Source organism: Rhinolophus hipposideros (assembly GCF_964194185.1).
Source record: "Rhinolophus hipposideros genome assembly, chromosome: 13".
In the NCBI taxonomy this organism is placed as follows: domain Eukaryota; kingdom Metazoa; phylum Chordata; class Mammalia; order Chiroptera; family Rhinolophidae; genus Rhinolophus; species Rhinolophus hipposideros.
In genome coordinates, this window is record NC_138059.1 from 37,908,799 (window position 1) to 37,922,454 (window position 13,656).

General features: G+C 35.9%; 1 protein-coding gene and 1 pseudogene across 5 annotated transcripts in view; both read right to left on the bottom strand.

The window, feature by feature from the left end:
- Positions 1–13,656, bottom strand: part of NDUFAF6 (NADH:ubiquinone oxidoreductase complex assembly factor 6) — a 37,592-nt gene that overhangs the window by 20,608 nt on the left and 3,328 nt on the right. For 2 of the 4 annotated variants that reach the window (XM_081070475.1, XM_081070476.1), the window contains exons 2-3: positions 10,894–10,997; positions 3,562–3,684 (exon numbers count right to left, since the gene is read on the bottom strand). In XM_081070475.1, the coding sequence (XP_080926601.1) occupies positions 3,562–3,684; positions 10,894–10,914 (144 nt within the window). In that variant the 5' untranslated portion in view covers positions 10,915–10,997. The remainder of the gene's footprint in view (positions 1–3,561; positions 3,685–10,893; positions 10,998–13,656) is intronic. The other 2 variants (XM_081070473.1, XM_081070474.1) reach the window with 1 other exon arrangement.
- LOC308506868 (small ribosomal subunit protein uS5-like) lies at positions 8,675–9,488 on the bottom strand (annotated as a pseudogene). Its single transcript has 2 exons — positions 9,477–9,488; positions 8,675–9,365 (listed from the first exon to the last, which is right to left on the bottom strand). The product of its transcript is annotated as a small ribosomal subunit protein uS5-like (transcript).

Genomic DNA, 13,656 nt, shown 5'->3' on the forward strand with positions numbered 1-13,656 from the left:
CAGTGTTATCTTAGCAAGTAAAGACACTCTAGTAGGAAAGAGTACACTTGGTTCCCAGATTTCACCATTCCCCCCAAAGAAACAGGGCTCTAGAGAAATGTGTGATTCTAGAGTTGGGGCAAGAGAAATTCAAGATGATTCTAGAATATTTTATTGTGTCAGAAAAATAGAAAGTGCTCAAAAAAATTATGGAGGGAGGCATGTTGTAAGGACACAGGAGTCAGTTTGAGGGGACTCCTATTGTCCAAATCTGGGACTATCTGAACACCAAAACAATTAAGTATAGTAATGAATTATAAACTACGGGAAAAATTAGGAATTAAGGAGTCCATACCAATAATAAATAAATATAGGAGAATGAGAGCTCTTGCTTATAGCAGAGAGTGCCAACTGGTAAATATGGACAGAGCATTAGAATTGGAAAATTTTCACTTTGCAATCATAATAGTAAAGACTGAATCAGACAAGAACCATCAATGAATACTAAGTTTCAGGGGAAATTAATGAGAAGTATGGTATCTGCATTGTCTTAAAGTTGATTCGTTGCCAGATAAATTATAATTATACAGTGGATTATCCAATGGGAAAACCAGGCAACATCTTGACTGGATGATGAAAATTAACAATGCCAATATGGGACAGATGCACAAAATGTGCCTCCAGATGTGATACCCTGAAAAGAAGACATCATCTATGCAGTATTATGGCCAAGAATGCATAGCCTGAATCTCACTATGAGACAACATGAGACATATCCAAAATGAGCAATGTTCTATTTTTTAAAAATTGGAGGGGCTATATATACTCTTCAAAAATGTCAACGTCATAGAAGATAAAGAAAAGCTATGGAAATGTTTCAGATCAAAGTAGGCTGAAGAGACATGATACCTAACCCTAGACTGAATTCTATACTGCAGGGGAAAAATACTGGGCATTATTGGGTCACCTGACAAAACTGGAAGATGAATGGAAAATTAGTAAAAGTGTTATATCAAAGTTAAGTTTACTAAAGTCAATAATTGTTCTGGTTATTTAAGAGAATGTCTCTATTCTTATGAAATACTGAAGTATTTAGGGATAAAGGGCCATCATGAGTGTAACTTACATTCTAACGATTCAGAAAAAAGTTGAGTGTGAAAATACATATGTACACACACACACACACACACACACATATATAGAGAATGCTCGCATGCAAGCGCACACACGAGTACACACATACAAATTATTAACAAGTATTAACAACAGGTAAATCTGGGTAAAGGGTATAGAGGCTCTTGTGCTATTTATAATTTTGAGAACTTTCTGAAAGTTTGAAATTATTTCCAAATAAGTTTTCAAAACACTTTTTTTTTTTTTGCCAAGTCAACATTATGATATATTTTCACAACAGTAACAGTAGTAAAACATGTCATAGGAATATCCTATACTTCAACTAAGACTCTAAGATGTCATTGACACTAAAATGTAAAAGACAGATAGCACGTGCATCAATACACATTTATGTGACAAAAGGAGGAAGTATGAAGAACAGAGCCCACTTTGCCTGATAGGAACCTAACAGAAGCTAAAGGGCTCCATGAGTTGGTTCCCAAGTGTCCTCAGCACTACTATTATTACATAGCAGGGTTCCCCAATCCCAGGAATCAGCCTGAGATTCCTCAATCTTTACAGAGTCCTAGTCTTATTTTATTTTGTGTGAGTTGGGCAGGGCATGTTTGAGCTTTGTAACTACACCATCAAACACCATTCCTGACACATAAAAGTACTTAATAAATATTTAACCATTGAAAAGTCAGATTCCTATTTACTCAAGGCAGAAGCTATAATGGCTGCAGTTCTTTGACCACAAAATACAATTCTAATTCTAAAGGAAATCCAAGATCAAGGTAAAAAACTATAAAAGGCTGAAAGAAAATCAGCTAAATACAGTATCAAAACTTTGCAAACAGAAGTCAAATAGAATAAAAACCTTAGCTATAAACATAAATTTGAACTGCACCTAATATTAATAAACAGAAATGAAAAAGTCCATATGAAATGTATAATAAATTATATAGATATTCAACTATTTTGTACCCTAAAAGCACCAATCAAAGAGTGCAGCAGGAAAGTGTTCTCTGGACAACACACTGTCATTATTTTCCTATTTAATCTTCTAAAGAACCTGACACTTCAAAGAACCAATGGAAAGTTTTAATGGACAGTGGTACAATAAACATACGATCCTTCAGAATGGGGAAGGATAGAGAACATACAAGGAAGGCAAAAGCTCTGAACGCTATCTGCTTCTTTCAAATATTCATACACTAGTCATATCAGAAAGCTGGCCAAGATTAATCACCAAAATTTAGTCAACCTATTATAAAATTAGACAAACTGGCACACATGTAAACATTCTGTAATTCAGGTGTGTTTTCTAATTTTCTTAAGAGAAGCCAATGAAAGGTAAATGTGCTTAAAGGAATCTCCGATCTTCGCTGATATTTCCTGCCAAAGGCCAGAACCTTCAATGCAAGTAGGTCTTAGCATAAACCTCTAGTCCAGTCAGGTTTGTGTATAAAATAATAAATAGAAAGAGTTTCTGGATTTTAGAGAAACTTTTTTCTAAACTGAGTCACCAAGGTTGAGGTTCTTGAAGTGAGATGAACAGAGGTAAACAACTAATCTAATACAGCTTCCCATCCATTTTTTCTTCTCAGTCCTTGGTGGGGCAGGGAGAGGGGATGCCTTTCCATCCTTACTGGGGCTCTGTGAAGTCAATCTGGGGCCCAGAAACGGGGTCTGTCTCTGTTGGTGTGCAGACTTGAGAAGAAGTGTACCACTGTCAGGTCTGTCAGTGGCTCCTGTTACAGAAACTTTCTTTTGGCACTCATTGTACTACAATGGGAACGCAGATCAGTAATGAAAGGAACCTAATTCCAGTCCTCTGTTCACAGTTTAGTATATTTCTACACTGTGCATGGCTCTTTATGAGGGATCCATATAGCGACTTTAATGTAAAACTAATTACTACATACATCTATCTACAAAAATAATATTCCAGCCCATAGGTTTCCATTCTTTAACACTTAAAATTCATCAACGAATAGGCAATTCTACCAAACTAGAAAGGCAGTTTTAGATTTGTGTCTGGACAATAGTAAGAGCACATCTCCCTTCACAAAAGATCAATACATGTTTTTCTACAGCCCAGAGTATGGATTAAAGCAATAGAATTAGGAGCTGCTAGGCAGACAGAACAGAAAATTTACCTGCCATTGCTTCAAAATGTGTAGGGTTTAAATTCTGCAACCAAACATGTGGAAAATAATTTATAAAATAAAGAGATCAGATTTCTTTTTTCATTTAATAAAGAAATACACTAAACATCTGTGCAAATTATTAGTGGATGATTTGAAATTCTTCTGTCCAAACTAACATATACCTGAACATTACATGAGCCTAAGAATATTTTCAGGGTAGATCGCCCATCGCTATTATTCTAACTGCATGCATAAAAAGTATGCTCAAACAAAATTTTTACAAATTAAAAGTAGCACTTTTTTTTTTTTTTTTTACCTTCCGTAGTTCAATGGCCACAGGCTGATGTGGTGGATTGTCACTATATATATCATCCACGGTTTTTTTCCAAAACTGCATTCGCATTAGTCCAATTGTTTTTTCAGAGACCATGTCCTTAACCTATAAATAGGGTTTAAAAACTTTAATAAATGCACTGCTAATAGTCTCAAAACCAGTATTTGTATAATCACATAAAACCAGTATTTGCATAATCACATAATTCAGACAAAAATTAAGTTTCAATCTACATATTTGTTTTAATATTTCCTTGAAGTTAAACTGTTGTTATTATGAGTTTCCTAAGTAAAAGCTGCAAATTATTTGGTGCTTATTTAAAAATATTTTTAAGGTCTGCATTCAAAAATTAAGAGATTCTTCCAGAAAACATTTGCAAGGAAAAAAAACAAAGAGGGAGAGGAAACATTTAGATTAATAAGAGATTTAAGAGCATAACATGTAGACCTTATTTGAATCCTGATTTGAAGAAAGAGACAATTGGGAAAATCTGAACACCAGATGTTTAATGATATTAAGAAATTGTTAAAATTTTAATGTATAATAATAGCACTGTGGTTATTTTTTTAGGTGAGTTATCTTTTAGAGATGCATACTGAAATATTTACAGGTGGAAAATTTTATCTGAGACTTACTTCAAAATAACCTGGAACCAGAAGGATATGCAAGATTATGGGTGAGGGGTGGGGTTGACTACAACAGAGCACATGAGTGGATTTTTGGGGTTGTTGAAATTGTTCTGTATCATGACTATACTGGTGAATACATGACTCTATGCATTTTTCAAAACCTATAGAACTATACACCACAAAAAGTAAATTTTACTATATGTACATTTTAAATAAACTCATTCATTCATTAAGTAATTTTTTAAAAAAGAAGATTATTAGGCTGTCTCCCTCACTCACTACTGATTAGGAATGGCCTTGTTAGATTCAGGAAAGCATCACCAATGCATGCCAAATCTAAGAAGTAAAACTTTTTTAATTGACATATAATTGACATATAACAGTACTTCGCTTCAGACGTACATGATTTGATGTATACATTGCAAAATGATCATCACAATAAGTCTAGTTAACATCCATCATCACAGTTACATTTTTTCTTGTGGTGAGAAGATTTAAGATCTACTCTCAGCCATTTTCAAATATACAATACAGTATTATTAACTATAGTCACCATGTTGTACATTACATCCCCAGGACTTATTTATATCTGGAACCTTTGCCCACCTTCACCCATTTCACCTACCTCCCATTCTCTGCCTTGGCAACGACTAATCTGGTCTCTGTAGCTATGAGTTTGAGGGGTTTATTTTGTTTTTTAGATTCCACATATAAGTGAAATCATATGGTATTAGTCCTTGTCTGACTTATTTTACTTAGCAAAATGTCCTCAAGTTCCATACACGTTGTCACAAATGGCAGTCTTTCCTTTTTTATGGCTGAATAATATTCGTGTGTGTGTGTGTGTGTGTGTGTGTGTGTGTGTGTATCACATTTTCTTTATCCATTCATCCACTGATGGACATTTAGGTTGCTTCCATATCTTAGCTATTATATGCTACAATGAACAAGGGGATTCATATGTCTTTTCAAGTTAGTGTTTGCATTTCCTTCTAATAAAAACCCAGAAGTGGAATTGCTGAGTCATGAGGTAGTTCTATTTTTAATTTTTTGAGGAAAGTCAATATTGTTTTCTAGTGACTGCACCAATTTACATTCCCACCAACAGTATGCCAGGGTTCCCTTTTCTCTACATCCTTACCAAAACTATTTGTCTTTTTGATAACAGCTTTCCTAACAGGTGTGAGGTGATATATCATTGTGGTTTGGTTTGCATTTCCCTGATGTTAGTGATGTTGAGCATTTTTTCATGTACCTATTTGCCATCTAGAAGGTAAATTTTGATGAGGACCATGGTCTTAAATTGTCTTCTTATATATACCAGGAGAAAAAATATTAACATCTTGACTGGTGACCAAAATTAGTATCACCAATAAGAAGCAGGTGGCCATTTCATGCCTCCTTGTGATTCTGTGAAAAGGACACACACCACTTAGGTTGTATTAGGCTAGGAATACACACTATAATGATGACAAAAAATAAAACAAACTCCAAATGAGAAACATTCTATTTTTTAAAAGAAACAGTATTGTTTTTAAAATGTCAATGTCATAAAAGACAAAGAAATGTTCCATATAAATGTAATACATGATCCTAGACTGGATACTGTACAGAAGGGGGAAAAATTCCACAAAGAACACTATTGGGTGATTTGACAAAACTGGAAACCAGATGGCAGATTAAACAAAATTACTGTATCAATGTCAAACTGATAAATAAAAGTATTGTATCGATGTCAAATTGATAACTGTACTGTGGTTATGTAACAGAATATTCTTATTCTTATAAAATACACACTCAAGTGTACAGGGATAGGGCCATGGTGTAGTCAAGTTACTTTAAAAGGATTCATTAAAAAAAAATGTGGGTGTGGGTATATTTACATAGACAAAATGATAAAGCAAATGGGGTAAAATATTAACAAAAGGGTATATGGGTATTCTTTGTATTATTCTTACTTTTGTGTGTGTGAAATTATTTCCAAATAAAAAGTTGGGTGTTTTTTTTAATGGTCTTGGTACTGGGTGGGTCTCTTAGCAATGTTTACTGTTCAGATTCCAGTTGCATGTAGACTATTCTCAATACAGAATAAAGAGTAATCCTTTTAAAACATGACCACGAGATGATGATCACCAGTCAAGATGTTAATATTTTTTTTTTAATTAATTTTTTTTTCTTTATTTTTTCTTTTTTTTTTTATTTATTTATTAGTTTCAGGTGTACAAGACAAGGTAATACTTAGACGTTCATCATTTATATCCCTCACACTGTGAACCCGCATCCCCCCATCCACTATCCCTCCGACCTCACACTGAACCATCACATTATATATATAAAATTATAGTTGGCATTCATTAATGTTTAGCTTCTGGTGTACAATGCCATGATCAGGTATCCACAGGATCCCTGAGGTGGTCTCCCAAATAGGACGCATGTCCATCGGATACCCAACAAAATCTTTACAACATTATTGAATACCTTCCCCAAATTAATTTTCAAAAAAACCCTGAGGCCATCTTGTGGTTACCAGCTGCTTCCAAATCCCTTCACCTTTCCCCTTATCCCCAACCCCCCCCCCCACACCCATCTAACAACTCTCGGTTTTTTTCTTTGTGTCCCCAAAACTGTTTCTGATTAGTTCATTCACATAGTCTTTTCTTTAGATTCCATATATAAGTGAGATCATATGGTACTTGTCTTTCTCTTTCTGACTTATTTCACTTAACATAATGTTCTCTAGATCCATCCATGTTGCTGCAAATGATAAGATTTCTTTCTTCTTTATGGCTGCGTAATACTCCATTGTATAAATGTACCACAGCTTCTTAATCCAGTCATCTACCGATGGGCATTTCAGTTGTTTCCATATCTTGGCTATTGTGTAAAGTGCTGCAATAAACATAGGAGTGCATACAGATTTTTGAATTGGAGTTTTGGATTTCTCCGGGTAGATGCCTAGGAGTGGAATTACTGGATCATAGGGTAGTTCCATTTTCAGATTCCTGAGATACCTCCATACTGTTTTCCAAAGTGGCTGCACTAATCTGCAATCCCACCAACAGTGCACTAGCGTTCCCTTTTCTCCACATCCACGCCAGCATTTGTTGTTTGTTGATTTATTGATGATAGCCATTTTGACTGGAGTGAGGTGGTATCTCATTGTGGTTTTTATTTGCATTTCTCTGATGGTTAGTGAGGTTGAGCATTTCTTCATATGTCTGCTTGCCTTCTGTATGTCCTTTATAGAAAAATGTCTCCTCAAGTCCTCTGCCCATTTTTTAATTGGGTTGTTTGTTTTTTTGGAGTTGAGTTGAGTAAGTTTTTTATAGATTTGTGATATTAATCCCTTATCAGATATATCATTGGCAAATATCTTTTCCCATACAGTAGGATCCCTTTTTGTTTTATTGATGGTTTCCTTTGCTGTGAAAAAACTTTTTAGTTTGATGTAATCCCACATGTTTATTTTTTCTCTTACTTCCCTCGCGCGAGGGGATATATCAGTGAAAATCTTACTCCGGGTAATGTCCATGAAGTTTCTTCCTATATTTTCTTCCAGATATTTTATGGTTTCAGATCTTACATTTAAGTCTTTAAGCCATTTTGAATTTGTTTTTGTATATGGTGTAAGGAGGTGGTCCAGCTTCATTTTCTTGCATGTGTCTGTCCAGGTTTCCCAACACCACTTATTGAACAGACTGTCTTTACCCCATCGTACATTCTTGCTTCCATTGTCGTAGATTAGATGGGCATATAGGCATTGATTACGTCTGGACTCTCTATTCTGTTCCATTGATCTATGTGTCTATTTTTATGCCAGTACCATGCTGTTTTGATTACTGTAGCCTTGTAGTATAGTTTGAAATCAGGTATCGTTATACCTCCCTCTTTGTTCTTATTTCTCAAGATTGCTGAGGCTATCCGGGGTCTTTTATGGTCCCATATAAATTTTAGGATTATATGTTCTATTTCTGTGAAAAACGTCGTTGGTAGTTTGATAGGAATTGCGTTGAATATGTATATTGCCTTAGGCAGTATGGACATTTTAACTATATTAATTCTTCCTATCCATGAACATGGAATGTGTTTCCAAGATGTTAATATTTTTACCCCTGGTATATACGAGATAGTTTAAGACCATGATCCTCATCAAAATTTACCTCCTAGATGCAAAGAGGTACATGAAAAAGTACTCAACATCACTAACATCAGGGAAATGCAAATCAAAACTACAATGATGTGTCATCTCACATCTCCTCAGAACCCTCCAATGGTTTCCCATCTCACTCAGAATAAAAGTCAAAGTGACTGCAATGGTCTCCAAGACTACCTTTCTGGTCCAGGTACCTCTAACCCAATCTCCTCCAACACTCCCCCTACCTCCTCTGATGTTCCACACTGGCCTTTTCTTTTTTCTTTCTTTCTTTCTTAACAGGCTTGATTCACTTTATTTTTCTTGTATAAAATTATGTGGTGGCCACAGCTGGAGCCTCGGTCCTCTGCACAGAAACTTTGGTATGGGTCTTTACAAGATGGTCAGTGAATTCCTGATAGGGAGACTTGGTGGTGAACACAGTCTCCTTCAGAGGTCAGGGGTGAGACAGCTGTTAGGTCTTAGAGATGGCATCAAAGGTGCCCTTGGTGAAATTGCCCAGGGTGGCAGTGCAGACCCTGGCTGAGGTGCAGCAGTCATCGATACCAGCCATCATCAATAGCTTCTTGTATATAGGAGCTGAGACAATGCCAGTGCCCCTAGCGACAGGGATGAAGCCCGTCCTTACAAGAAACGGTATGAGGCTTGCCCATCGTGTTACCCCAATAGCTTCACCGCACAGGGACGATGGAGAGTTTTGCCAAGATGATGGCCCCACGGATGGCAGTGACTACATCCGTGGAGCACTTAACAACCAAACCCACGTGTCCATTGTAGTCCCCAGTGGCCAAAAAATGCCTTTGGGTCCTCTGGCCAGCATGGGACTACTTTTGCACCAGCACTATCTTCAAAACCTCATTCTTGAGGGATACCCCAAGGGAAAAAAAATCAATGATCTCAGATTCCTTGATGGGCAGGGAGAAGAGACAGATCTCCTCCAGGCACTTGATCTTCATATCCTTGACAAGGCGGCCCAGCTTGGTGACAGGGATCCACTCCTTGTTCTAGGCCTTTCTCCACGGCCTCGGCCCTGGCAGGGGCAGCAACCCCAACCATGATCTCAGCCCCAGACGCTGGTGCTGAATCCACTGCAGCCTCCCATTCCACTCCCATACCAGCACTGGCATCATCCGCTATTTGGTATTATCTTGGAGAAGCTGGCCTTCTTTTCTTGAATGTATCAGGTACACTTGTACCTCAGAGCCTTTGCACTTCCTGCTCCTTCTGTCTTTGCCCACATATCTCATTCTTGCCTCCTTCAACTCTTTGCTTAAATGCCACCAGGAAAAACAGTAAGGTTTTTCCTGACCACCCTACATATAATAGGAACCCCTGCTATACCCAGCCTTTCCTATCCCCTTAAAGTTTTCTCCACAGTATTTGTTTCCATCTAACACATTACATAGCACTTGTTTGTTACTTGAGCGCAGGGACTTTGTTTTATTCAATGCTATACCCCAGGACCTAAAACAGTGCCCAGCATATTCTGGACAACACTTGTTGAATGAATGAATGAACACACAAGACAATATGCACAAAAATGTAACAAGACACTCCTACCAACTGATAGAAGATTCAGAGGGAATCCTAAGGGTTTATTTATTAAAAATGGAATTTTAATAATTTTAAAGTTATAATGGAAGACCATTAATGGGGACTCTTTATTGCTAAATAGAGATTGACTTAAGATGCTGATGTGTAGTTTATACCTGAAAAAGGATAAGGTGAAAAATATGGACACATGATTTCTAGAAATACACCAAGGAAAAATAGCCAGCATCTATTAGACTCTGCAGATTCAGAGTGACTATCTGCAACCATGCCTCAGTGCTATATTTGCATCCTTTTATTTGTTCCTTGTTCACCTCCTATCATATTCACCAGAGAAGCTGTACCAAAACTTGCCACTTAATTCCACAATCCAAACCCTCCCCTACTCCCACATTCTACATAAATGTGCTCTCCATTTAAGATATTGAAAAGATCAAGGCCATTCTATTTCAACTCCTTCATTTCCATCCTCCATTTCCATTTATGTTTTCTCTGAATGTATCTTTCCATTCAGAGAAGAAGGGTCTCTCCTTCCTTTGTAATTCTTTAGACAAAAGTGAGTTAGTGTGAGCTAAGGTCTTTGCTATAATTGCTTCCATTCCCCATTTCACATTAAAGCTAAAAGCTCAATTTAAAAAGTGCTCTGAAAAACTGCTATATACATGTAAATTATGAAAATGATGGAGGATAAGCAGTAATACTCTGATTAACCTATTTAATTAACAAATATTCAATGTTAAGTGCATAGGTTTACAATATCCTCAAAAAAAAAAAAAAATTCCAGAATGGTATTTCCAGAAAAAGTAAGTTCATTGGCTAGTTTTATTTTTGGAATTGAATTAAGCCCAACAGAAAAAGTAATCACCAGCAGAGACCTTAAACACATCTAACATATAAATTACAACTATGTTTCTTTATTGTTCAGTATTGAACACATTATATCACCATTTCTGCAAATAATTTTTTAAGGTATTTTAATACCAGCCTGAGCCAGTTCCACATTGAAGGCTCTCAGTGCAAAAGCAGAGCTTCTGGATTCTGCAGGAAGCAGCAGGGAGCATAAATAGCCTTCATAATCTCGTTTCCTACAACAAAGAGGCCAAAAAAAAAAGGCAGTTACTTTTCATTTTCCAAACTACACAAAAGCATATACTGACCAGAATTAACTGAAAACAATGAGCCTTCAATTCAAAATAGGTCTGAAATTTCTCATATTCTATACTTGTTTTTCCACAATTACAAAAAAAAAGTATCTGCCCACAATTCCAGATCAGTTAAAATAATCAATCTCTATTGTTTTGGATTATATAGTATTTATATTTTGAATTGTTTCAGAATCACTTTGTAAGGATTCAAATGAGTTATCAAAGTAGAAATCAAGAAAAGTTTCAGCAAGTAGTGGTATGAACTCACAATTTTTAATACATAGATAAACACACAGATAAGACATAAAGATGGAGAACTATATGGAGGTGTTTGTGGGGAGTGTATTTGTATGTATGCACATACACGTACATATTGTACTTCTGTTTCCAGCAGTGCCTGCTGAGAGTGAGACAGGTTAGTTAGCATGTTGTTAGGTAAACAGGAAAGTCCCTGGTAGAATAAACAAAGGCAGCCATATCTTGGAACTCCAGGTTCAGAAGACTCTAGGGCAAAAATGTAATTGTGTTCTGGGGGTAAATGGGTTATTTCGTAAATCCCTTCAGGCTGGACAAACAGAGCAAATCTGATAAACAAAATCCATCAGAAGGGGCCAACTCCCTTCCCCAAGCATGCAAAAGAAAGTATAAAAGTAAGCTTCTTTTGCTTTAGCCAGTGTAAGAGAGCTGTACTTTCTCTTTAATAAAAATCTTTCTCCTCTACCTCTCCATCCGAGTCCCTGTTCTCATTCTTTGGGTACGTGAGACCACGATCTCTGGGCACCTCTTGTTACCACAATCCGGTAACAAGAGGGCCTAGAAGCAATAATGCCTCCCAGACCTCCAGTATCAGCGAACACACCTACCACCTAGACCTTGGTTTCTAAATACCATTCTCCACTGGAAAAAAACTAGGGATCCGTGGAAAATGACTCTGGGGTTGGGGCAAGGAAATACAAGATAAGCCTGAAACTTTTCTTGAGCAGAAAGAAATGTTCAAAGAATGGAGGGATTTGTCAAAAGGACAAAGAAATCGGTTTTACAAATTTCTCTTTTGCAAAGTCTGGGATCATCTGAACATCAAAAAAATGATAGTGACAGATTACAACAAAACTCCATAAGCCTGATCAATATAAATTAACAAATAAATATATAGAGAAGGAAAAACCTGATAACCAATAGAATGTCAATCGATAAATATAAAAGACATTATGGAATTTTAAATCATCATTTGATAACTATCAAAGTAATAAGTGATTCAAGCAAAAATCAATATATGCCTGAAAATGTTAAACAGGTGATAGTTTGATAGAAACAGGGTATTTATACAGTATTAAAGTAGCTTGTCACAAAATATGTATTATTTACTAATTAACATTCTTATTAATTAAATTTACAGGGAAGAAACCTGAAAGACAGCTTTTCAATAAAGTAATAAAAATTTCACACTACAGTAATAGGATAAATCAATGTCATGTGCTTCCTGATATGATACTGAGAAAAGCACAGCATCACTTCTGTAATATACTTGCTGAAACGGCACAGATCATGAGAAAACACTATATAAACTCTGAGATTCTACAAAGCAACTGGCCTGTTTCTTCAAAAAATGTCAAGCTCGTGAAAAATAAGAAAAGACTTGAGAAACTGCTCCAGATTGGAGAAGACTAAAGAGATATGACAACTAAATGTAGCACATGATCCTGGATATATGAAAGACATAACAGAATAATCAGCAAAGTTCAAATGGAGTCTGTGGATTAGATAATTTTGGATCAACTTTTAATATCCTGATTTTGATGGCTATACTAGGGTTGTCATATGGGAGAGAATCCTTGTGTATTAAGATATACACACTAAAATATAAGAGTCACGGGGGATCATGTCTATATCTTATTCTCAAATGGTTCAGAACATTAACAATAGGAGAATTTGGGTGAAGAGTATATTGGAGCTCTGTGTACTATTTCTGCAATTTTTATGTAAATTTTGAAATTACTTCAAAATAAAGTTTAAAAAATATAGTCCTTACCATAGTCATTCTAGTACACCTTAAGTATAAAGTACTTACCAGATTGCCTATGGACAAGGCTACTTTCATTATAATACACTAGAACCTTATTATAACACTATTTCCTATGAAACAGTATTCAATATAAATGAGCCTCATTTATACTGAGAGCCTCATTTCCTGAATTTTAGGTACTGAGATTCAGACTACTGCCACTTTTCAATTGATTTACATTTTGTCACGAGCCTGAGAACCTAAATGCCTTCTAGCCATTCCCTTCAAATTTCCCCCATCTTCCACATAAACAAGAGATCCTGAATAGTAACCTTGCTATCACATGATAGTTGTATTTTTAAAAATCTCAACATAACTTGTTTCAGCTACAAAATGAACAGTATGGGTAAAATAGCACTATAGTTTATATTTTTAAATATATATAAATAGAAATATTTTCAATTTATTTTACTATAAAAAGTCTCTCAGCTTCAAAAGTATTTAAAACACTTAGAAGTAACATGAAACAATGGGAAAACACCGAATAGGAATCAAAACTACAATCTTAATTTCTATTACTCACCTATTATAGTTACT